Source organism: Mustela nigripes, chromosome 7, assembly GCF_022355385.1.
Source record: "Mustela nigripes isolate SB6536 chromosome 7, MUSNIG.SB6536, whole genome shotgun sequence".
Taxonomy (NCBI): Eukaryota; Metazoa; Chordata; class Mammalia; order Carnivora; family Mustelidae; genus Mustela; species Mustela nigripes.
In genome coordinates, this window is record NC_081563.1 from 23,256,856 (window position 1) to 23,282,618 (window position 25,763).

The 25,763-nt window shown below is 52.8% G+C and overlaps 1 protein-coding gene across 4 annotated transcripts in view; it reads left to right on the forward strand.

Annotated features, from left to right (window-relative positions):
- Positions 1-21,948, forward strand: part of TOGARAM2 (TOG array regulator of axonemal microtubules 2) — a 58,819-nt gene extending 36,871 nt beyond the window's left edge. For 3 of the 4 annotated variants that reach the window (XM_059407584.1, XM_059407586.1, XM_059407585.1), the window contains 10 exons: positions 80-233; positions 376-481; positions 1,312-1,547; positions 3,306-3,464; positions 7,504-7,621; positions 7,996-8,090; positions 9,564-9,756; positions 10,592-10,808; positions 17,823-17,909; positions 21,464-21,948. In XM_059407584.1, the coding sequence (XP_059263567.1) occupies positions 80-233; positions 376-481; positions 1,312-1,547; positions 3,306-3,464; positions 7,504-7,621; positions 7,996-8,090; positions 9,564-9,756; positions 10,592-10,808; positions 17,823-17,909; positions 21,464-21,720 (1,622 nt within the window). In that variant the 3' untranslated portion in view covers positions 21,721-21,948. Of the gene's footprint in view, positions 1-79; positions 234-375; positions 482-1,311; positions 1,548-3,305; positions 3,465-7,503; positions 7,622-7,995; positions 8,091-9,563; positions 9,757-10,591; positions 10,809-17,822; positions 17,910-21,463 lie in introns of those variants that run through there. The other variant, XM_059407587.1, reaches the window with a different exon arrangement.
- The last annotated feature ends 3,815 nt before the right edge of the window (positions 21,949-25,763 follow it).

Genomic DNA, 25,763 nt, shown 5'->3' on the forward strand with positions numbered 1-25,763 from the left:
TGAGCTCACCTCGTGTCAGGCCAGGCCTGAGTCTTCCTGTTGAAACATGCTGTGTTCCTTTTCTTTTCTGCGAGGGCAGCCAACTCATTACCTGCGGTGCTTACCTTGGGGTCTCCCGAGTGGGAAGAAGAGGAGGAAGAGTTGGATCCCAGAACCTTTAAGGAGTTGAGGCCTTTCTCGAACCCTGAGCTGGGGCTGATGGATGCTCTCCAGTGCTTGGAGAGCAGCGACTGGTGAGGGGACCCCTTCTCCTGACCCCAGCTGCCTGCCTCCCCTGTGGCAGGGGAGGGGTGGCAGGGGCACCCCTGGTCTGCACAGGGAGCGGGGCTCCTCCCTCCGCAGCTGCCACTGACGGGCCTGGAACTCGCTTCTCAGGCAGACGAAGGAGAAGGGCCTGCTAAGTGTCCAGCGCCTGGCTGTCTGTCATTCAGATGTCCTTGCTGGGAGGCTACACGACGTGTCCTTGGCTGTGACTGGAGAGGTGAGGCCACCTAGACAGCCTGTGTCTGTGTGCTGTCCCCACCTTGCAGGGCAGGCAGTCCCCCCTTCCCAGGTGCCACAGCTCAGTGTGGTTCACAAGGCAGTCACGGAGGGGCCATGGCTTCCTGGAACGTGGTATCCCCTGCTTATATCTTAGCCCTTAGCCACAGACGTGGGAGGTAGCCGCCCATGTCTCAGACTGGAAAACTGGGGCTTGGGGTTTCCTTGTTTCTAATCTCTGGGCATTGAAACAGGCAGAGTCCTGTAAGCCTGTTTGTCCCAGCCCTGTGCTGTCCTCTGCACTCAGATGCCTGACGAGAGGGGCTGGAATGTTTGGGGCTAGATCTCTAGCTTCAAGGAAGTTGTAACATTTCCCAAGGACTTTCTCCCCTGGGGCTGAGACGGGGGACACAGACCAGCCAGAGAGGCATTGAGATGCATTTTGCCACGCGTGGAGGCCAAGCCTCTTCTTGGGAATAGACTGTTCCAGGGGTGGGGATGAGGTTGAGTGGGGGACGGCTTGTGAAGACTAAATCCAACATTATTTGTAAAAATACTTTGAAGACAAAATGTTGCACAGATTTCAGATGTTCAAATTTTAAATTTCAGGTAGAATAAAAAACTGTGATGATAACAATAGCATTTTTAAAAAATCGGGACTGTTTTGTCCAGAGCTACTGCATGACTTTCGTTTCCAGCCTGGCGAGGCCTTGGCCTGCAGGGAGGTGGCGGTGGCAGGAGACCTTGGGGATGTGGTCCTTTCTTGGATGTTCTGGAGCCCTTGGCAAGGTCCGGCAGTCCTGGATGCTCCCTGTCCCATCTCTTTCCTAGGTCACCAACCTCCGCTCCAAAGTGTCCCGCCTGGCCATCAGCACCCTGGGGGCCCTCTTCCGGGCCTTGAAGAAGAACATGGACCAGGAGGCTGAGGAGATCGCTCGCTGCCTGCTTCAGAAGATGGGGAACACCAGCGAGTTCATTCAGAGAGCTGCCAACCGCTCCCTGGGGGCCATGGTGGAGAACGTGACCCCCGCCCGCTCCCTGGTGGCCCTTACCTCTGCAGGCATCTAGTATGTGGTGGCTTGTTGTCAGAGCGGTGGGTTGGGAAGGTAAAACATGAGGAAAGATCTGGGGCTGGGCGAGGAACAGGCAATTGGGGCGGGTCCTCACACATGTGGCTGGCGGGGAGGAAAACCCCTGCTTCCTGGTGCGCTTCTCTCCTACCTTTCTTGAGCCGGGCTGGGGATAAGGAGGTGAGCTCGGGGCACCTAAGCCTCAGCCGCAAGGGGAGAGCTGCTGTGTTCTGTTCAAGGCTGGGGAGTTCAGAGCGTCCGTGGTGACATCCCTCGAGACGGGACTGAGAGCCCGCCTGCGGCCTTCGTGCCTCTCCCAGGCGACGGGCGTTCTTTCTGATGAAATCAAGGTTGTGAGCAGAGCAAGGCCCACAGTCTCGTTCTAGCTCACACCTCTTTTTCTGGGAAGGAGGAAGGTGCTGGCCTACTGAGGGAACCTTTCTGCAGCCAGGTTTGCTTTTACCTTATTGAAAAACCCAAACTAAAGGAAAACCAAAACCATTTCCCAAAGCCTTTATCCCATGGGGCCACACCACCACACCCCAGAGGCAGTCGTGATACAGATGCAGGAGGCTTCTGGGAAAGACCCGAGGGCATGTGGCAGCAGCTGGCCAGCCTTCGCTAGCTGCCCTGCAGCCCGGTGGGAAGTGGGAGGGGCTCTGGAGTCATGTGGCCTGGGTTCACATCCTGGATTGTTACTGAACTCTGGACTCAGTTTCATCATCTGTAAAATGGGAATGATAAGGGTGCATACCTCCTCCAAGTGTGAGGGGTAAATGAATTGCTTCATGAAAGGGCACTCAGAGCTGTGCCTGCCTTTACTGTAACATTTATGGACCGTGCACTGTGGCTGCCACTAACTGGGGAGAAATTAACTATACTTTTTTTCTGGATTCCTCCCTTTACTCAGCTTCCTCACCTGCAAAAATGACACTAACAGTGGCATGTGGGGTCGAACAGCTGGCAGATGGGGGTGTTTGGCCGGGCGCCTGGCTCCAGGCTAAGCTCATTACAAGCTGAGGCAACTGATCATTGTTGCAAGAAGCAGGGTCAGGTGTCTAATGAACTGTGGCCACACAGGCCATTTGAAAAGGGTGACAAAGAAACAAGTGACATTCTGATGGGTTTCTCTTGTAAGATTTCAGGTTCTTCCTGTTAGGGTTACCAGATCACCCATGGATCCCTGTCTCTTTCCTGTCTCAGTTTACTTCAACAAACGCACAGTTAGCTCTCACTAAGTGTGGGCTTGTGCCTGGCACCCGCGGGGCACAGGATTCCACGGGGTAGGGAAGGAAGCTTGGTGCCAGCTTCCCAGGAGCTCCTTGCCTGCCGGGGAGCCCCAAGGGTGCACCTGTACTTCTCAGGGGACCAGGACAGCGCTAGCCCCAGGTAACATTCTGCCGAGGAGGCTGGGGAGGGCAGAGAAGGAGATGGGGGTTGTGTAGGATCTTTCTGGGTGGAGAAAAGTTGGGGAAGGCAAACACGGGCTCAGGAGACCCAGAGGTGGTGAGCACCTGTGTGTGTGCCGAGCACCACGAGGCTGTAGGCGCTCCTTCTTCCTTCTCGCATCCTTACATTGTCATCCTGGGTTCTGTGATCAGGACATGACTGCTCTTTCTTAGAAGATCCCCTGTGGCCCCATGAGAGATTTTGGAGCCCATCATGGCGTGGAGCATGGAGGCACAACTGTAGGTCCACGATTCCTGCTCTGAGCCAGTCCTTTGACTGGGATTGTATTTTTTTTTTTTTTTTCAGCCACCGAAACCCCTTAGTCCGGAAATGCACTGCCGAACACCTCTCAACCGTCCTGGAGCAGATAGGCGCCGAGAAGCTTCTCTCCGGCACCAGGGACAGCACTGAGATGCTGGTGCACAACCTGGTGAGGCTGGCCCAGGACTCCAACCAGGACACCAGGTGATGCGGGCTCAGGGGTCCGGGGGCTCCTACCTGCCAGCCCAGGTCATGTAAGGCAACCAGCCAGCCCCAAGGGCCCTGGCCTGCCCAGCTTGGTGTGGCCATGGGAGGGACAATCAGACAGACCGCAGCTGGGTCCTTCCCTTATGGCCGCCATCCATCTCCCTCTGCCGGCATAGAGGAATGGCCAACACTGCCCGCCTCTGGTTCTCCCTCTGTCGCCGCTGCTCTCACTCGGTTCCTGACCCGCCTCAGCTCCATCCTCTGAAAGGCCATTCATTCTTCTCAAGGGTAGTGAGCTCATCACGCTTCCTTGTTACGGACAGCGCAGGGAATAAGAAGGATTAGGCCTCTGCTACCCTAGGTGGGGTGGACAGATAATAAACAAATAAATTATTAGGATCATTTCAGAGACAGATAAGGGGTCTCTTAGAGAGAAAAGCACCACAGTGGAGAAGGGGTGACAGCGACTGTGATTGAGAGTCGGGGGAGACCCTCCGGAAGAATGACACTGGAGTTGAGAACAGATGGGCGAGCAGGAGCCAACTCACTGGGGGTCTGGGGTGCGAGGGTCCCAGCAAAGGAGATGTACAAAGGCCCCCCTGGATGGGAGTATGCTCGGGGCTCTGGGAGGAGGAAGGTGGGGCTGCATGGTGCCTGGTGAGTGCGGCAGAGCAGATAGGCTACGAGTGGGACAGGGCAGGACTCAGCCGGGCAGGGCCCCTTAGGCTGCAGTCAGGAGGGAGGATTTGGCTGGGGTGTGACCAGAAGCCACCAGAGGATCTTCATTCAATAGGAGTGCGAGGAAACATTCAACAGCGTGAAGCAGGAGAGCGCTGGAACCTGGTCAACAGTCTTGGAAAGCTAGGGTTAAGGTCCAGTCAATTACACCCATCAGTTCCTGGGACACTCTGGCCACACGGCATCTGGTAATGTGCCTCAGGGGCATGTCCCCCCTGCCTGCCGGGCTTCCACACTGGCCGAGGGGCGCTCTCCCCACAGCAGCTGTGCTCACATATGTGCTCCCTGGCGGAGCCCAGGAAGAATGTCTGGGTGTATTCCTTGGGGCAGGACTAAGGTCAGGGGCCTGTGTCCTACTAAGTGGCCTGAGCATCATGGGGAGCTCTTGAGCTCACCGCACCCCTCCTGCCAGGCCAGGGCCCGAACCCAAGCGAACTTACAGTGTCGGGAGTTCTGATTTTTATTGATCCAATGGGTAAAAGTACCAGCTCATTATGATTTCTGAGTGTTTCTTCCCCCTGGTTACTAGAGTTTATGTGTCTTTTTTTTTCTTTTCTTTTCTTTTTAAAAGATTTTTATTTATTTATTTATTTGGCAGAGAGAGAGAGAGACAGCTAGGGAGGAAATCCAAGCAGCAGGAGTGGGAGTGGGAGAGGGAGCAGTGGTTTCCTGCAGAGCAGGGAGCCCAGTGTGGGGCTCGATCCCAGGACCCCAGGATCATGACCTGAGCTGAAGGCAGACGTTTAATGGCTGAGCCACCCAGGTGCCCCTAGAGTTTATGTGTCTTTGAATGTTTGCTGCCTTCTTGATTTAAAAAAAAAAAAAAAAAAAAATCTTTCTGGTGGTTCATTAGAGGATTGATCGTTGGGGAGGGGACCAGGAGGGAGGAGGGACACCAGACAGATGGTGACTCCCCCGTCCCTGCCAGGGGTGCTGGAGGCTAGCAGAAGGGAAGGGAGAGCTGGACTGGGGTGTCTTCTGAAGGCAGAGCCAACAGGATGTGCGTGGGGAGGCTTTCAAAGAGAAATCAAAGATGATGCTTGGGCTTTTAAACTGAACAATTGGGTAAATGACAGTGTCATTTACTGAAATGAGGAACATTGGTGGGGAACGAGAAGGTCCTGCTTGATTCCTTTGTAGTTGTTGGGAGGGGGATGGACATCGAGACCTACTGTCTCTCCAGCTGGAGTGTCCCCCTCCAGTCTGACCTGTCACGTTGCTGGCGTTGACGACATTCTACTTTCCTTCTTGGCACCTGTGCTCCCAGTATCTGTGGCCCTACAGTCCCTAGTTCCTCTCTTTCTCTGTGGCCGCCTCTCTGCCTGCTTGCCCTCCGGATGTAGATGGCCACAGGACTGTCTTCATTCTTGTCCTCCTCTTACAACTTTCCCTGAGTACTGTTACCACTTCCCTGTCCCGGCCACGGCAACTCTGATGCTTCCGTAGGGTCTCCCTCCAGCCTACCCCTTCTCTGAGCATCAGTGCTTCTCCTCTAAGGCCTCTGGAGGACCCGTTCCTGCTGTCAGATGTCCCGCTGTCATCTTCGGTACAGAGTTGCCCTAAATGAACCCACTGCCTTCTCCCCAAGCCTGTTTCTCTGGCTGTGTTCCTTCCACTGTTAAAAGTCGCTGTTATTTACTGAGTCATCTAAGATGCAGAGCAGGGACCTTCATACTGCATTGATTCTAAGACACACAATTCTCCCCACGTTTTAATATCTTACAATCAGAGGCGTCTCACAGTGGCTGCTGGCCATGCAGCAATTTTGATTTGGGTTTTACTCTCTGCACATTCTCAAACTCAGTCATTATTGCTCATAGCGTAAACCTTCAAATTGCAGTTTGCATCGTAGAAACTAAACTAGGAGCCTTTCTTTGCTCGTTAGCCTTTTATATTTATTTTAAGAAGTCACCATGGATGCTCTGTGGGGACTTGCTGAGTTTAATTGCTCCCTAAAATGCCTCAGAAATATTATGCTATTCCTCAGCATTGAAATGAAAAGCTATAGTATATGAGAAAAGGCACAGAACTAGAGTGATGGGATGTAAATTAGATATTAATGCAAACAGTCACAGAAGGAACAACCAAAACTCCACACTTCCTTACCGGGCAACCACCAAGTAGTTTAGCCAGCCTAAGGAAGGAGGGGCACTGCCCATGAGTAACATTATCTCTGTTTCTGAGATGATACACGAAAGTGTTGCTTTCCCAATGGGGCAGTGTCGTTGAATGCAATGGAAATTGCCAGTGCTTTCTATTTTTGTTTTTCCTCAGGGGAAAATAAATCAATGGTGCATTTTATAATCAATGGAGTCTTGGGTTGAGGGAAATATGACATAGATAGATGCTTCCTGCTTCACTCCAGTCAGCTACCAAGCCCTGCAGTTTCCACTTTCTTAGTAGGTCCTGAGTCTGACCTCCCGTTCTTCCTCCCACTCTATAGTCTGATTTCAGGACTTTATCGTCTCTTGCCTGGACTATCCTGGTGGCCTCTTAGCAGGTCTCCTGGCCCCCCACCTGCTGTCAGAGACATTTTCCATTAAGTGTGAGTCTGGTCATTCCGCAGCTTCCTACTATCTGCACGTTAAAGCCCAGCTCCTTCACATTTCCAGAAGCTGGGTCATACCTTCTCCCTTTCCTCTGTCGTATCCAGGCCCTGCCTGCTGTTTTCCAACTACACACCTGCCAACGTGACGGATTGTCTTGCCGACTCTGGAATGACCCCCCACCTCCACCCCCTTACTCCCTGATTCCATCCCACTTGGGAACTAATGTCAGGGTCACCTCTTCTATGAAGCCCTCTTTGATTTCCTCCCCCAACCACTGCTGTTTGCTATGTGGAGCTGACCACTCTCTCCCATACTGCCCCCTTGCCCCTTTCCTCAGACTTCTAGATGCCCCATACTAGAAGAAGTTAAGTACATCTTGGTATAGTCATCCAATGGAATAAATCCACTAAAAAGGATGACACGGGAAGATGATGAATGATGAAGTGAAAAAAAGCCAGAGGCAAGTTATATGTATATCTGGTATCAACAAAAATATTTATGCATCAAAAAGGCTACAAGAAAATGTGTAAAAATTAATAGTGGTTTTCTCTTGGTAATGGGGTTATGGATGATGTTTATTCCTTTATGAATCTAGTTTTTAACTGTCTTAATTAGCAATTATTGTCTTAATTAGAAAAAGTATTGAAAAACTCTTTTACTACAATTACAAAACCTCTGTAAATCTGGAAAGCGGATTTATGATGCATTTCTATGGCTGTTTCTTCATCCCTCTCTTTCTTCTGTGGCAGGTTTTATGGCCGCAAGATGGTGAATATCTTGATGTCAAATACCAAGTTTGATGCCTTTCTGAAGCAGAGCCTCCCGTCTCACGACCTACGGAAGGTCATGGCGGCTATTAAGCAGCGGGTGAGTTGGTGGCTTAAGCAGGTGGGGGTGGGGGTGGAGGGTGCCGGGGAGGTCAGAGCTGAGCCGGTCAGGGGAGTGGGTTGTGCATTTCAGAGATTTCATTTCACCCTCGACCCCTGCCTGGTGGGATAAGGGTGATTTCCTTCCCCTGTGCTTGGACCTGGCTCTGCCCCTCTCTGCCATTGTGCCTTGAGCCATCCTGGGTATCCACACTGTCTCCCATTGAATGGGGATCTTGACCCCTGCCATGACTACCAGTGGTCTGGAATGTTCAGTTGTGCCCTCAGAAGCTCTTGCTGTGGTCTAGCCCGGGGTGGCCTGCAGTTCCCTAGAGGGCCACCCCTGTGGCTCATGTTCCGTGTGCCTTTCTCCAGGGACTGGAAGATAGTGACGGGCTTCCATCTGCCAAGGGCCGCAAGGTATCGAGGAGTCTGGTGCTGAGTGAGAACGGGCTGCCCGGCGAGGACGGGTATGGCTGCTCTCGTCTCTCTGGGGCTCCACATCCAAGGCTGCTGACAGAGATGGCCCGCTGGCCCTAGGCCAGGGGTGGCTCTGGGAGTCTCTGTGGATCTGGGCTATGGCGGAGATCTAGTTGGGTCTGCAGCACTCATCAGTGAATTTGGTCTCAGGGAGACCAAATCCTGGATTGGGAAGCACTTGCCAGCAGAGGCTGGTTTCTGCAGTCCCGCAGAGTGGGAGCCATGCCATTAGTCGGTGTGGGCGCGCTGCTGGCCAGACTCTCTACTTGAGCTCAGCGCTTCTCCGCCCACTTGGAGCTGCACACACATCCTGTGGCCATCAGTGTGGCCTGGTGTGAATTTAGAGGCAGAGTTGGGACAAGGCGGATGCAGGGAACGGGCAGAGAGGCTGGAGGGTGGGTGCTGGGAGGAGCAGAAACCAAGCAGAACCTCCCTGGTCACTGATGTGCCTGAAACTCAAAATTCTTCTCTGGTGCTTGGGGAGGACCCCTCTGAACACCTTAGCAGGCGCCCAGGGAAGCCCCCACCACCTGCTTGAGGTTAGCTTCCTGCTCTCACCCCCACACACGGTCTCCCTTTGCTTATGCTACACTGCCTGCACCCAGAACATGCCTATTTATTCTACAGGATTCCCCAAGACTCACATCACTGTCACCTTCCCCCAGAGGCCATCTCTGACACTCTGTGCTCTGTTCTCCAGTCCTCCATCAGCCCCCTGGGCTTACCTGCCTCTGTTGGTCTGAGAGCACCTTAAGGCAAAGAACATGTCTCTCATCTCACTGTCCTCAGTGCCCACCACAGCCCTTGGCACTCAGTGGGCACACCGCGTGGACTGGAGGCATGCATGACAGCATGGTTGATGCTGGGCTCTGTCAGAGGGGACTTGCCATGTAGGCCACGTGCTCGAAGAACCAGGTTCTGAGCTGGGTGTGGGGGGTAGGCGTCCTTTATGGAACTGCTCTCTTGCTGGCTGGACTGGGCCAGAGGCTGCGGTAGACGTGTGCTCTCAGCGGGAGAGAACAGGGCGTAACCTTTCCCTGGTCCCTGGAGAAGTATGAACAGGCTGAGGTAACTGGGGATCAGGATAAAGGCATGTGGTGAGATCCTCCCTCACTCTTAGCTTGAATGTTTGGTCACCCTTGGGTGGACTCCCACCTCTCCCACACCAGCCGCCCCCCCCCCTTATGTGTTTCCTGAAAAGAGTAAAAAGGCAAGAAGAGAGAACCCTGTCCCCTGGCAAAAGGACAGGGCTCGGGACAACCTTGTTGTTGTCCCCGGAGGAAAGGGGATATCCAGAGTTCCAGGGCTGGAGTCCTCAAGCGGCAGGTGGAGAAGCTGGGGGTGGGCCAAGCTGCAGGTGACACTCTCGTCTCGGTCTCACCTGTCTGTGGGAGGAGCATGGGACAAGAGGCACAGACAGACATCCTCTGGGTCTGCCTGGGTCAGAAGTCTCTTCCCCACAGGCTCAGCTCCAACGGCCCGCGGCTGGCGGGGCTACGCTCCTCCGTGCGTGGTGGCCTCCAGGTGGCGGAGAAGCTTCGGGAGCTGACGCGGCTGCTGGAGGCCAAAGAGTACCAGTCTCGGATGGAAGGCGTGGGACGGCTTCTTGAGATCTGCAAGGCCACGCCGGAGCTCATCACCGCCAACCTGGTCCAGGTGAGCGCTGGCCCGTCTCTCTCCTGGGGGTGCAGCTTCAATATGGAATACTCAGGACACAGCAGGACATGGTGGCAGATGCCTCCAGGTGCACCTGCTATCCAGTCGCCTTGGTAACCCTTTGAGATTGTCTGGAAGCAGCCGAGGGGGCAAAGGCCCTGACTCCTGCCAGGCACCTGGGATCACCCAGAGATGTCTTGGGCCTTTCTCATCCCTTCAGCACAGCTGTGGCAAGGAGGGTAGAGGTAGAGGATGCCACGGCTGACGGCTGCTCCTGATCCAGCCAGGCGCATGACGTGCTGGGTGGTGGAGTATGTGGTTGCCAGGCGATGGGGCCAGCATGGTTGGGCAGGTGGGCTGGGAGCCTGGCCAGATGCTTGCTTCCTCTAGGATCTAGGCTGCAGATTGTTAAGCCAACACGGGCCTGAAGTCAGCAGACCAGGGCGTCCTTCCGCGTTCCCTACTAAGCTCTGTAATGCGGAGCAAATCACTTTCCCTCTTTCTGCCTCAGCTTTTGCTTTGTTTTAAGTGGTAAACTGGGGATGGGAACACCTGCCTCACCGGTTAAGATCATTCCACGAGAGTGCAGGGAACCCCTAACGAGATGTTCTAGAGGCTTCGACGCAATGAGTGCTCAGTACGTGGTGGCTCTTCCCCTCTTGCCTTCCTCCCCTTTTGAGGAGGTGAGCTCCTCATCGCTGAGAATATTCTGGCACAGGCTGGATGACCCTGTCGGGGAGGCAGGAGGAATCCCTGCTGAGGGTGGCTGGTGGGGTCGTGGGCTTTCTGCCCAGTCTGGGTTCCCACGGGCTCTTGGTTTCTGTTCCCTCAATAGGTCTTTGATGCTTTCACCCCAAGGCTTCAGGATTCCAACAAGAAAGTGAACCAGTGGGCCTTGGAGTCCCTTGCCAAGATGATCCCCCTCCTCAAAGAAAGCTTACACCCCATGCTGCTCTCCATCATTGTTGCTGTTGCAGACAACCTCAACTCCAAGAACTCGGGGATTTATTCCGCCGCGGTGACCGCGTTGGACGCCATGATTGAGAATCTGGGTGAGCCTCCCGCCTCAGCCCCACTGGGAATCAGCAGAGTGCAGATGGGCACTCGGGGGCTCTCAGGCCAAATGTTTCCCTGAAGTCTTCGTAGGACAGGGGTGGGCAGCCCAGGACCTGGCTGGCAGGCTTTCCCATGTCACATCCACCCAAGTGTCCTAGATGGCAGTGTAGAGGAGACGCGTAGATGATCTCGTCTTTCCTCCTCATGGTATATGTGACAGAAATGACTTCCCCAGGGTCACCCAGTCTCGCAGTGATGGAGCCAACCGAACACTGAAGGAAAAATAAGTGCAGATTGTGGGGAAAAAGCTGGAGGTGTCGCCAGCGGTGTTTTTAGACGTAGGGATGATAGCCGTGGGGGCAGCTTCTGTGAGGACGAGGCAGGATGGCGGTGAGACAGCAGAGCAAGCCTGCTGGAGAGGACAGAGTGGACGGGCGGGTGGGCCACCTTGAATGTCTGGTGTAGGGATCGGGCTGGGATCCCATTGGCTTTTGAGCGTGGAACAGATGAGAGTTGTCTTTGAGGAAGACTGTTTGGGGCCAGGGCTGAGGGTGGGAGGAATCTGGGTGAGGAATAGGGGGTGAGGGTTGGGGGTGGAATGAAAGGGAAAAAGGAGTGAGCTGGGGGAGGGGGCACGTGAGGAACGGCGAGAGCTTCTCAGATCCTGTGTGCTTCACACTAACACATCTTGGTTCTCTGACCTTATTAGGTGGGATTTGGGAGCATCTACTTTTGCTCTTCATTTCTTTCTTAGCTGCTCAGAAGGTGGTACTTGGTATGTCTAGGACACAGGCCGAAGTGCAGGTGTGTGTGGGACATTGCACACGAGCAGTCGTGTCCAGACCAGAGTGACCCTGAGTCTTCACAAACTCCCCTTGCCATGATGTAATGTTCTCGCGATCTGAGGACCGCCCATGTTGGCCTTGTTGCCGTATGTCCCGAGGAGCACAGAGCCACGTCCTGCCTGTAGGATCCACAGAACATCCCCGTGGTGGGGGTGTGAACCTTGCCAGGCACCCCTCCCCTCCCAGCGCCCACGCCCTGCGGGAACCCAGCTCCCGGAGGCTGGATGGCAGCTGTGTCCTTGGCTGAAGCTTCCAGAAGCAGTTTCAGTTACAAATCAAAGGCCTGGTCAGGCCCTTCTCTGCCTTTCGAGTTCATAAATACTGTCAATTTCCTCTCTTCATCTCAAAGGGAATTTATGATTTGCTGAGTTTGTTGCTGTAGAACAAACAATATAAATCCAGCTTTAAATTACGGCTTGTTCTCAGTGCTGCTCTGGGTAAGTGAGATTGCTGTTGCCAATAACCAAGGCTCTTGGTAAATCATTGCAGGCCCTGGATTTATTGGGAAAACCTGCACCAAGCAAAACAGGCTTTAGCTGTTTGAAGAGGCTAAGCACCCTTGTTGGGGCGAGGCACTTTTAACCCTTCCTTCTCCGGTGTGAGGGTTCCCACTTTCTGCCACTGGGCCACCCTCCTAGAGCACGCTGAAGCTCTGGGGCTTTGGGCTGCAGAATCTGGTGTCTCACATTGGCACAGGACTTGGGCCTTCCCTACCTGGGCCCTGCTGTACCCACCTGGGCTGGTCGCCCTGGAAAGGGGGTCTGGGGCTAGTCTGCTTTTGGGATCTGTCCACACCTTGAGTTAGGCTGTGGCTTCCAGGAAGATGCCTTGATTTGTCCTTTCCTCCTGGGACAGGATCTCCTTGGAAATGGCTGACGATGCCCCCTCTGGCCCCTCAGCCAGAGGATCTGATGTGGGGAGAATGGAGGCAGGCTTGAGGGGCACTGTTTTCCTCTCTACTCCTTAGGCTGCAGTGGAATGTTGTTGGCCTCAAAGAGTTGGAGGGAGCCCAGTAAACCCCTGGCAAAAAGCGCCTGTGGGGCCCGGAGGGTAAAGCACAGGGTCTTGGCTCTTGGTCATTTGGAGCAGGTGTAGCAGTGGGCTCTTGGGGCTCCATGTGGCTGTGCTCTGAGCCATACCCACTCTGCCCAATGAGCCACCTGGGTTTTGGAAGTTTTTTTTTTTTTTTTTTTTTTTTCTTAAGATCTTATTTATTTATTTGCAAGTGAGAGCATCATTGTATCACAGGGGATGGCAGAGGGAGAGGAAGAAGCAGACTCCCCACTGAGCAGGAGCCCCAGGGACCAGGGAGCTCCTAGGACCCTGGGATCATGACCCCAGCCAAAGGCAGATGCTTAGCTGACTGAGCCACCTGGGTGCCCCTGGAAGTGTTTTTAACTATGAAGTGACTTGCTGGTTTATGTATCCATGAAGAACAGAAGTGGAGGGGTTTAGATTGCCAGGAAATACCGTCACTGCCAGGGACTACCTAGGGTAGAATCAAGGTCTCTCTGGGAATGGTTCCCATCTGCCTGGAATGGTCTGAGTCTGACCTGCAGAAGGAGAAATGGATTAAGTCACTAAACTTCCCACTGTCCCAGGGGATCGGGTGGTAGAAGCAGAGACTGGGGCAGCAGTGGCAGAAGAGAAGGGGTGTAAATCTTTCTTCCCATTTCACCCAAAAGAAGCCTAGTGGCTCCAGTCTACCCTCAGCCTCCTGAGGCCCCTCCTGGAAGTGGCTTGGAGCCCTTTGAGCAGAGGGAGTTTCTCTCAAGCCTAGTGTCATCCACCTCAAGGGATTCCAGCTCCAGACTGGAGAGGAACCATGGAAAGCTGTGAAATCTTCAATGTGGAGAGTCACAAAGGAATGGCTCAGCACGCTATGGTTTGTTCCCCACTCAACGCGGGCCATGGGGATCACGAGCACAGCCAGGGTAGTCCAACTTCTGGCACAAAGTCCAGATGGCACAGCCAAATCATGAATTTGGCTTTCTAGGCAACCTCTTATGGTCCCTCTTGATTCTGGATAAGATGACTAATCAGCCACCCCATCTCTTCCAGTTCCTTGGTCTTCCCGAGGTTTATGGAGCAGGTGGTGTCGTGGTCCACAGAGCAGGTGGGAATTTCTGCCCACGTCCCATTTTTGGGACAAAGTAAGGAAGGAGATATGTGGATACCTTGCTCCCTGACCTCTGCCTTTCATTACTGCCTGCCTGGGACCCTCTCCAGAAAGGGACCGGGAGGGGTATCCTTTCTACTCAGCACCAAGATCTTCTGATTTCAGGGGAGTTATTCTGGGGATCAAGGTATTTCCTGAGCAGACTGGCTGGTTCTGTCTTTGGGCCCTGTTACCAGGTTAGCTACAGAAGAAACGTCACTAATTAAAACATCAGGCTGCTGACAGCCCACACCCTCCTGGTCAGACTGAGCATCAAAAGGAGTTCTCTTAATTTAGTGCAGCCCCGTACCAGTGCTGGAGAGAGCAGATAGGCTTGGAAATGAGCAGCTTCAGATCAGCTTTTGCTAATTTGCTCTGCTGTCTCTGAATTCATTATCTTATACAAATCTTATGACCAGCATGGTATTGTTTGGGGAATTTCAACATTCATCCATGATGCCCCTCTAGTGTACCAGCTGCTTAAAAATCTCTCTTTTCTTTCTTGTCTACATGTGTACACATTTCCCTGGTTAAAGATTGGAATGTAAATACAATTTAGACGTTGCTTCTTTCATTTAACTAACCAGTTTTTCATGCTACCATGCAGACTTCCTACTTAGCTTAAAAATATAAAGTTTGCTTTCCACCACGTAAAAGTCATACTTGTTCATTATTGAGAAAATGGAACATACAAAGCACTGGGAAGGAAAAATTTGAAAGGCCCTCATTTTCAGTCTCAACTTCTGGAAGAGACCATTATTAACGTTTGGCACTTTTCATTTCGGATATTTTTTTCTGTGCCTATTTGTGTCAAGTTGTGATGATATCACACGTTTAAATTTGCATCCTGCTTAAAAAAAAAGCAGAGCGCAAGTATTTACATATGATTACACACTTGAGTCACTTTGAACAGCTCTGGCCCATGCCTAGGCCTTAGTTTGCATTTTTCTGTTTAAATAGATCGTTTCCACTTCTCCTTCAGTGAGTGGACCTACTTTTGGAGGCTGTGTGACAGATTCAGAGTCCTGTGCTTATTACCAGGGGTCCACTTGGACCCCAGTTTCTTTGCTGTCACTATCCACGCTATCATAAGTTTTATACTTTTAAAAAGTTCTTCTCTGGCTTCCCACAAGCCTGAGAATGATGTGGCCTGGTGGCTGTAGGGCTTGGCTGCATGGGGCAGGTGGGAGGCCCTGTAGACTGCTCCACCCTTGCAGAGAGGGAAGGCAAGACTCAGGGAAGACAGGTTGTGTGGCCTGCCAGCCATGGCTGTTTTCCCTAAGTCTCATGGCTTTGCTTGCCCTTGTGTGTGGGCAGCACCAAGGCCAGCTCTGGTTTCCTTGGGGCAAAGAAGAGGAGCCCATGAAAAAGCTGGGCTAACATAGCATGGATTTTTAAGGTTTCTGAAGTTAGATTCCAGCCCCCTTTTAAAAAAAATTTTATTTTATGTTTTTGGTGTTCCAAGATTCATTGTTTATGTGCCACTTCCAGTGCTCCATGCAGTATGTGCCTCTTAATGGTCTTTCCACCATTCAGGTTGCTGGGCCTTTGGAGAATTTGGGGGAAATAATAGTAAACAGCGGCAACAGTAACTGATACTTACATAGTAATTATACTCAGGGCACTATCCTAAGCATCATAACATGAGAACAGCTCTATGAGGAAGATACGAGTATTAGCATCTTTTTTAGATGGGTAAACGGAGGTAGAGGTTTTGTCCAATGTCAGCACAGAGAAATATGGAAGAGCCAAGGATTCAGTCCAGGTGACCTGGACCCAGAGCCCACACCCCTCACTGTATGCTTTCCCGCAGCCCATTAAACCTGGGTGTGACCTGGAAGCAAGCCATCACTGCAGAAGCAGGCAGAGGGAGAGAGGCCAGTAACTTGGGGCGTGGAGCTCTGGGGTTTATAAACCAGCTTGGGCACGCTTAATGTCTCTGCTTTAACACTCCCTATAGTCCTGAAGCATTTATTGAGCACTTGTTGTGTGCCAGGCACATGGGAGCACGGTCTGACACAGATGTCTGCTGGATGTGCATTTTCAAGTAGTCCCCAGGTTGTCCACTTCTCTCTGGCTCTGCGAGGCTACATCAGCTACCAGGAGGCGGGAGATCCAGCTGTGTCCAGAAAATGTCCTGGACTGAGTGTTGTTGGGGAAAGCAAGGAGGCAGAAGTCCTTGTCCTTAGGGGTGAGCTTGTGGCTAATGATGGGCGTGGGACAAATAGAAGCACCTAGAAAAAATAATGCAGGTGATGTTGATGTAAAAACCTATTCTTACATATTTACAGATTTTCCAAGACACCCTGAGACTGCTTCCTGCTGACTGCAATATTCTAGAGTCTGGCCTCCCTTTTCTTTCCCAGAACAAATTATTTTAAAGTCTGCTGCCTAACTTATGGATGATGCTTTTTTTTTTCTTTTCTTTTTTCTTTCTTTTTTTTTTTTTTTTTTTTTTTTTTTTTTTTTTTTTTTTTTGTTTTTTGAGAGAGAGAGAGAGTAAGCAGGCAGAGGGGCAGAGGGAGAGGAAGAAACAGACTCATTGGTGAGCAGAAAGCCCAATGCAGGGCTCAATCCCAGGACCTTGAGATCATGACCTGAGCTGAAGGCAGACACTTAACTGACTGAGCCACCCCGTGGCTCCCTGTGGATGGCCCTTTTGCAAGCAGCAGGGATGTATCTGGTGCCCACGGGGACATTTTTCTCCTCTGTGCCCCTTACAGCTCTCAGGAGGAGAACACGGGAAGCAGGGATGAGCTCTTAGCTAGAATTGTTGCCTGGCAGGAAAAGGGAAGCTTAATTGCATATCCAGGGGGGTGCTGAGATATTCGAGGAATCTGGAGAAGGGGGAATTTGCCTGGAAAGGCTTCCTCAGGTGGGTCTCTAATCTCTGTATCCTGCTGAGAGACACCTGGCCTTGAGTGGGTCAGCCCCTGGGGCCCTAGGACACACTTTCCGGGGGGGCACCTGTGGTAACGCCCCCACAGACCTCCATGACAGGTGTGGGCAGGCCCCACGGCCACATCCCTGAAAAGTGGTTTTATTACTTGAACTCGCTCCCACGGAGTTGTGCGGGGACGGCTGTGGCAGCGTCAGGAGCTGGGTGTGTATCCTCTAGGTGATCCTGCCTTCGCCGGGTAGAGGGCTGCTTTCCTCACCTTGTATGTCTCTGTGAGGAACGTGGGATTTCAAGTACAATCGTTTGAGAAACCAGGAGACGTCAGCCAGAACGGGGAAGAAGGGGTCGTTCCTAAGTTCAGCACCTGTGGGATCCTGCTGGGGTTGGCTTTAGAAATACAATCCAAGAATGTCAGGGGCTTCATCATCCCCCAAACTTTCCCCACCCTAGTTGCCTGTGGTTTCACCATTGGTGGTTCATTCTAGTAAGCACTTCTTCAACATCCGAATGGGGACCTCCCCAGGCCTTAGGCTGGGCAGCTGGCTCCTGGGACTGGGTGTGTCTGAGTGCCTGCTGGGGGTCGGGGTGTGGTGACAATAAAAAAAAGGGGGGGGGGGTAAAAATTCATCTTTCCCCCAACCCTCCTGAAGCGTGAGGTTGAGGCATGTGGAGGGTAAACTTTCCTGTCCTACAAGGATGCGGTCTGGACCCAAGTCTCACGCAGGGAGGTTACGTATAAGCTGTTGAGAGCTAACACGTGCCCAATGCGAACGTCCTCCTCCCACCCAAACGGAGCCTGCCAGAAGCTTCTGCTGCTGGAAGGGTGACCAGCCATCCTGGTTTGCCCAAGACTGTGGGCAAGCCCTGTTTTGCCCCCAAACTCAGCAATTTTGAGGAAGGACAGAAAGCAGGAACCAGACCTGTGGGAGTAAGTGAAACCTGTTTGGGAGCCAGTGCAACTGTCCCGGGCCACTCACGGGTCCCCAGACGCCCCACTGTGACCCAGAGGATTTAACGCAGCTCCATGACGGGCCTCCTTCCCTGTGTGGGTAGGGACCGTCGCTCGGGCCACAGCCTCATGGCCGCTGACACCCTCCTTCTCTTCCAGACAACCTCTGCCTCCTACAAACGTTTGCTGGGCGGGTGCGCTTCCTGAGTGGCCGCGCGGTTCTTGATGTCACAGAGCGTCTGTCCGGTGAGTGTCCCCAAAGCCCCTTGCCCCAGCCTTCTAGTCAGCCTCCTGGCACGGAGCTGAACCACCCAGTCTCTTAGATGCTCCAAATAATCCAATAATCCTCACAGGCCTTTTAAAAATTTTCTCTGAGCTGCTTTTTAAAAAATAATTCCCACATTACCAGAAGATAATCTTTGGTTTGGACCAAAATGGGGCCGGTTAGTACATATACAAAACAGTTTTTAAGAAACAAGGATGCACTTCTTTGCAAACAGGACTTCGGCTAGCCCATAGAGTACCTTTGTGTGAATCAGAAAAAACCTCAGCTCCTCTGGGTGGACCGTGGCTTACTGGTGCGGGGCTTGGTCAGCGGCAGCCCCACGGTGAGCACGAGCGCTGCCCTTTCTTGGGCGTGCACAGCCCGCAAAGCAGGGCACAGCCTGGACGCCAGCCCTACCCGGCCCTTCGCCAGGTGCCCGGAACCGTGCGGTGCAGGGCTGGGGCTCTGGTGCAGGGCTGGGGCTCTGGCCCGAGTCTTCTCTGCTTTGTTCAGGCTTTGGCTGAGGAAAGCTTGAGCTGATGTCTGCTCTGAGTTTGCAGTCTGGAGTGATTTCATGCCAGGCCTGAAACCTCCTGTGGCCCTTGAGGGAGTGGGATGCGATGGACACAGGCTTTGCGGCGGACAGACCCATTTGCCGCCCATGAACTCTGGTCTTGGGCAGGTTACTTAACCCGGCTTTCTCGTCTTTCCTGCCTCCCATGCTTAGGAAGGTCCCATCCAGGAAGGAGGCAGAAGGACTCTGTTCTCTAGACTTCTGAGTGCCCCTCCCCCAACAGGCAGACAGGTGGTGTCACCCCCACACATAAATCCTTGCATGCGTCATCTTCAGGCTCGTGTCCAGGCTCCTTGGAGTGGCCCATGAGGCCTGTGGCTGCCTGGCTTTCCAGGCTCTGCCCCTTTACCCCCTGCCTCAATTGTAGGCACTGGGTCATTTCATCCTCACAACAACATCATAAGGAGGGTGTGGGTTCTCTGATTATCCCCTTAAAAAAAGATTTTATTTATTGAGAGAGAGAGAAAGAGCGAGAAGAGCATGAGCAGCGGGGAGGGGCAGAGGCCGCGTAACTGAGACCCCGGGGCACCAGACAAGGAACCCTTTACTGTTGCTCAAAATCCGCATTCTCTGGGTGAAACCTTTACCTGCCCTTGTACAGGTTGTGTGTGGGCCTCAAAGGTGGATGGGTACCTCACTTTAGATTATCCATGTAAATGTAAGAATTTTCCACCTGTTTCCAAGAGACCTCAAAAGCCAGAGTTTCTCTGTAGCACTCCCAGTGAGTCGGTGTCAGCCAGGAGTTGAGAAGAGCCTTTCCATTGACACAAGGTGTGCACTAATAATAGCGCAGCTTAACGGGAGTAAATCTTTTGCTAATTACCTCAGCTGCCTTGTAAGCGCCAATTTAATGGGGTTTTCCTCCTCATGAGGACTCCCAGAAGGGCCATCATCTGCCTCTGCTAATTTGAGAAGCCCACCGCTGTCAGCCAGGTGACCTCGGCTGCTGGACCCGGGGAACCTCAGGCCTTACTGCGTGCGGTCGCCTGGCTGGGGGAGGGGGGCGTTCAGGTGGGAGGGCAGCATGCCGGGCACGGGGCGGTGAGGTGGGGCGGGTTGGGGCAGGTGAACCCCTCACCCTTTGGTGGGCACAGGGGAGCCCCGCCTGGGCCTGGTTCTAGGGATAGTTCTCCCCTTGGTTCGCAGCTGAGATCCCATGGAGGTTTAGGAAGGCTTTGAGGGATAGCTGTTCACTGAGGGCGGCTTATCAGGATTGCTGGCTTTCTTTTGTTCCCTCTGGCCGGCACCGCCTCCCCCCGCCCCCCACATCCCTGGCTCCTCCTCACCTCCTACCCCAGCCCTTGGGGCGTCCTGCTGGCTTTCCCGCTACCTAGCCCTCCTCCAGCTTCCCCTTTCCCGTTTCCCGCAGCTCCCAGCTCTGCCCTGCGCTATGAAGCGGCTCAGCAGCCATCATGGCTGGGCTGACTCCCGGGTGCCAACCTGTCTTCCGCGGGATCAAGGGCCACCTTTACTTCTGAAGGATTGGTGACATGGGGGAGCCCCCGAGAGGCCCCACGGTGTGGGGTGCAGGAACCCTGAGGGTGTGGCTTGAAAGCCAGTGTGCGCGCTCGGTGGGCAAGGACACTGCTCCAGTGCAGGCTTCGCTGAAGGCTGCGGATCTTCTCCGGCCCCCTGTGGTCCCAGCCTGGGCCGGGAGTTCGAGGGGCCCTGGGGAAGCATCCTGGGGGTGTTGGAGGATGTTATGCTGGTGAAGGAAGGACACATTGGAGGTATTGCTAAAAGTAAAACTCCACACCACCGTCTGACACGTGGAACCCCTGGGGGCAGCAAGGGGGCCAGAGCGTGAGCCTTCGAATCGAGGCAGGCTTAGCCTCAGCCCTCGTTAGCTGTGTTGTATGGGGCAAGCTCCTTGACTCCTGAGCACTGGCTGCCCCTCTGCAAGATGGACTGGTATCCTGCCTGTCGAGGCGCTGTGAGGACAGTGGAGTCACGCTGCAAAGCTCTGAGCCCCAGCCTTGGGACTCTGGCAGTGTTAGCTTCCTGGGTATGTCTCTCAGCCCAGGGAACCTTCCAGTCTCTTTACCTCATCAACAAGTAAAGGTCGTTTGCTCTCACCAGCACTTCTTTGGCAGGAGGATAGGCAGATGGCACTCAGCGTCCAGAGCGAGCATTGTTGGCATGGCTGAAGGCTGGAGTGGCCCTGGGAAATGACTTGGGGTCATTCTTTGACTTTGACCCCGGCATTTACTCTGCAATGGAAGGCTTGCTTGCTGGGGTAGGCTGCGTGTGGGTTTTCTGGGGGTTAAAGAAGGTAGAGGGCCTGGGAGAACCGGAGGTGGGGGGTTCATCACTGAATCGAGGGTCTGTGCAGAGCTTGGTAGTTGACGAAGCACACTCATGCTTCCCGCATTGCTGCTGGTCTCCTTGTGGGGCTTGGCATCCAGACCCTGGGGAGGCCACACTGCTCTTGTCTCCTGCTGGCTGCTTTATTTTTCAGAATGCTTCGTATGAGAGAATGTTGACTTTTCTCCCTGGTTCGGGTTTTCTCTGTTCGTATGAACTCATGTAGGTGGGAACGTGGGTTAAGGGAATGCTAGATTGCAGTCCAGTCCAAGTGTGTCCGCCTCTGTCCTCTCCCTTGGGCTGCAGGGACCAATGACGGCTGTCATGGGCCCTGAGCACTTTGGCCTTTGCATACTTGTTCCTCTGTTAAAAAACAAAAACAAGTTAAAAATTGTATTTTATAACTGGTTGGTATAAACATGAATATCAACAAGGTTGGATATCTTCCTAATTTTTTCTTTTGATTTTAAAAGAAATACAACCATTTTCATGGGCCCCAAAATGTGTCCCGAGCCCTTGCTGGTGTGTCTAATGGACCAGTTGGCTCTTCGGGGCTGCCTGACCTTTTTGGGGATAGAGTTGTTGTCCCAAGAGAGGGCAGCAGGAGAGGGAGAGAGTGCCTGCCTCAAATAAGTCTACCCGTTTTCTGTCCAACAGTGCTAGTGGCCTCCGTGTACCCCCTGAAGCCCCAGGCTGTGGAGCGCCATGTCCTTCCAGTCCTCTGGTGTTTCCTGAGCAACATGACCAGGAACAGTGTCCTCCCCGGGCACGGTGGGAACGTCCGCACGGTAGCGCACCGGCTGTCCCGGAGCCTCCAGGAGCAGATGGGCTCCCGGCTGCAGGACCTGGCCGCTGGCCAGCCACAGCCGGTCCTCGAAACGCTCCAGGGACTCTTAGACACAGCATCCCTGTGAGGCAGCCCCAACCAACGTCACCGACAGAGGGATGGCATCAGAGAGCACGACAACGGGCAGCTCACGCCCCTTTCAGCTGGGTTAAAGACAGATCTGAAAGGGGGCAGTTGTTATTTTTTTTTACCTTATTTTATTTTTATGATAGTATCATCTCCCGGTCTACTTTCTCTTAGAGTTCCAGATGTACATAGTATATTTTGAAGTAGAAATAAAGAAAGTACTTATTTTTCTAAGGTTTTATTATCTTGCACTTTTTTAACCTCAGAGAATATTTTAGTAACTAGGTTTGTCACAAAGGAAAGGAGACAACAGCAGAACCAGTGGTGGGTGGCATGGGAAGGTGAGTTAGGGATGAAGAGTGTAGCACTGACCTGAGGTTGCAGACCGTGTGTGGGGACGGCCCCCATCCAAAGAGGCTGGGCCAGCCCCCTACCACCCGGAGACCGTAAATTGGCCGTTCAAATCCAGTCTAGTTGTTAATGAGGCTGATTCAAGGTGAGCAGAACAACCCTCTCCAGGGTCATCCTTCTTCTGCCTTAACAAAACCTTCCCAGGGAGAGTTTGACAATTGCATTACTGAAAGCCTTCTCTGGAAGCCAGCATTCTGGTCATTTCCGCAGAGGACTAGATGAAGCTTTACTCTTGAAATCCCAGATGTGAAAGCACTTGCTGGAACGGGAAGCTACAGGACCTGCAGAGGTCACATGGGAGCTCTGGGATTGCACAGGGGCCCCCTCCCCTTGGGCTGGATCACAAAGCTGGAGGTGTGTGCTGGACTCAGGATGTGCCAGAACACGAGCAAACCGAGGGAAGGTGTTGTGCATGGATGCGGCAGCCAGAGAAATGGAGTCCTACAGGGAGACAGGGATGGCTTGGACTGTCGCTCTAGACACAGTAGGGTTGGCTTTGCCTTGCCTGGGGCCAGTGGTTGGTTAACCATGGTGTGACCAGGCAGAATTAGAGCTCCACTGATGACTTCAAACACAAGGGTAAGGTAAAGGTCAAAGGGGCCGAGGCCAGGTGCTAGCCAAGGAACACAGCCAGATCCGTAACAACACTCTGGGGCAGATCCACATAGCTGAGGCCATGAGACCCCAGCTCCCTGCCAGCAAGTTCTCTGGCAGACGCCACCAGTGGACCCCCTCCACTGTCCCCCCGCAGTATATCACTTCCACAGCACTGGTGTGACCCTCTCCCGAGGAGGATGACCCAGAGACGCCGAGGAGCTCCAAATCAACTCCCATATTTCCAAGTTCATGGGTACCCCTGGTTGAGAAAGCCACTTTTTCTTTCTTCCTTTCTTTCTTTTTCTTTTTTTGGTAAGATTTTATTTATTTATTTGACAGAGAGAGAGATCACAAGTAGGCAGAGAGAGAGGGGGAAGCAGACTCCCCGCTGAGCAGAGCGCCTGATGTGGGGCTCGATCCCAGGACCCTGAGATCATGAGCAGAAGGCAGACCCTGAGCCGAAGGCAGAGGCTTAACCCACTGAGCCATCCAGGGGCCCCGAGAAAGCCACTTTTTCATTTTGCCTGTGTTGCCAGGTGCAGCCAGGCCGGGCCCCCCATCCTCCCAATGCCCTGGGGTGAGCTGGGGTATAGCACCATCATCCTGGGAGTTGTGCTTTTAATATGTGGCTGAAGTGTGACTTTGAGTAATTCTAGCCGCAGCAGGAGCCACTTCTCTCTAATTGTGACCCCAGCAGGGGCTTCCCAGCTGATTCTGACTGAACCAGGTTAAAGACCTGCTAGACAGGGGATCATCAACGATGCCCAAGAGGCTGATTTTTAAACGTTTATAAAGTTTTACACAATTTAATTAATTGTGTTTGCTTGGAGTCTGGGCAGACTTTTTGGGTTGGGTGGGGAGACGGACATTTTCTGCTTGTCAAGATCCTAGAACCTGTAGGAACCCAAGGGCACAGAGTCTGGCAGGGTTGTTTTTTTTTGTTTTGTTTTGTTTTGTTTTTTAAGATTTTATTTATTTATTTGACAGACAGAGATCACAAGTAGGCAGAGAAGCAGGCAGAGAGAGAGAGAGAGGAGGAAGCAGGCTCCCCGCTGAGCAGAGAGCCCGATGCGGGGCTCGTTCCCAGGACCCTGGGACCATGACCTGAGCCAAAGGCAGAGGCTTTAACCCACTGAGCCACCCAGGTGCCCCCAGGCAGGGGTTTTGAAGGCAGAGACAAAGCTCAAAGTCATCGTCCTGTCTTCCAAGTGCACCTTCAAAATGGAAGCTTCCCACCCCCAGCTCCAGACCCACCCTCCTGGGTGGAGGTGTTTAATACAGCTAAAACAGCTGAAAAGCAAATAACTCTGCAAGGTTCTGTTTTCCTTCACTGTTTTAAGTTTAAATCTAGTCTCTGGGCAGCTGGGCTCTGCGGGCAACGCCTCTGGCCCAACCCCACTGGGGAGGGGCTGGGTGGTTCTTGTTCTGGGGCGGGGGTGTGGGGAACCTCAGGAAATTTCAGTCTCAAAAGGTTTCTCACATCATTACTTTAATTTTTTTTTTTTTTAAGATTTATTTATTTGAGAGAGAGAGAGAGAATCTCAAGCAGACTCCTGCTGAGCTTGGGGCACGACAGGGGGCTCGATCTTATGCCCCTGGGATTGTGACCTGAAGTGAAATCAAGAGTTGGACAGCTTACTGATTGAGCCACCCAGGCGCCCCCCACATATCACTTCTAAAGCAAAGGGAAAACAACATATTAGCCTGGGCCCGTGAGAAGGAGGCCTCACGGATGGCCAGTGGTGACCAGTGAAGATGGAGCGTGGGGGATGGGGAGTAGGTCTGAGCCAAGCGCCCGTCCTTTGCTCGGCTGTGTGCGCAGGCGGGAGCTCTGCCTCCGGAAGATGCTGTCGGGGCTGGGCATACAGCTTCTAGCTATGGAAGGGCTCCCTTCTCCCTCCAGTGGAAGGATGAAGGACTCAATTTGTCTGAGAATACTTAAGTGCTTCAGTTTCTGGGCCTTGAGGAGAAGCTGCCCCCAGGTCAAGCTTCCCGTCTTGTTTTCTCTTCCCTCCTTCATGTTTCTCCACTCACTCTGCCTCAGCATCTTCTGGGGAGATGGAAATAAATCCTGATATCAGGGGCTTACCCCCAGGGATTTTGATTCCATTGGTATAGGGCAGGGCCCAGGGCGCTGTCTTTTCTTTCTATTCTCCTGCGTCAGCTTTATTGCCACATAACTGACATAGAACCTCGTGTGAGTTGAAGATGTACAATGTGTTGATTTGATCCATGTCTGTCTTGCAAAGCAATCACCCGCATAGCATTAGCGAACTCCCCCGTCCCATCACATAACTAGCGCTTCTTTTTGTGTTGCGTTTTATTCTCATAGCAACATTCGAGTAGATAATATAAATTTATTAGCTGTAATTGCGAGGCCATACATTAGGTCCCCAGAATTTGTGGATCTTCTCATTGGAAGCTGGTACACTTTGATTATGTCCCCGTTTCCCCCTACTGGGCAGCTGGCTTGGGGAAGCAGTGCCCTAACCCCGTGCTCCCAGCTGGGCTCCTGCAGTCCCGTGGGGTTGCTTACCAGGTGGGCGTTTCTGCGGCTGGGTCCAGGAGGGATTCCAGTTTGGTCCTTATCCTTCCAGGGGCTTCTGTGGAGGGGGGCGGTGTTCTGTCTTCTCCGTATCCCGTCACCTGGTGTCTCTGTGAAGAAGGCTATAACATTTGAAGGTTTTGTTTCGTTTTAATCACGGCTTTATAATTACCTCTCTGTGGGTTGACAGCTGCTATCAGCGTCACCTTGGGTTCTCCTTGAGAATCTTTACATGGAGAAAGAGACCCAGCACCTCTGCGGCTGGTGTCAGCAGTCATTAACTAAACAATAGCTTTAAAAAGTCATCAGGTTTTATAAACACAGCCGATCCTGTCCCCTTCCAAAGGAGAGGGGGAGAAAAAAAAGCTAGATAAATAATTTTCACGAAGGCAATTTGTTTCCCAGGGTCTATATTTCCCTTCTGTCTCATCTGATGTTTTTTAGTACTTTGGGGCACTGGCCATAAATTGGGAGAGAGCGGTCTGCTCAGG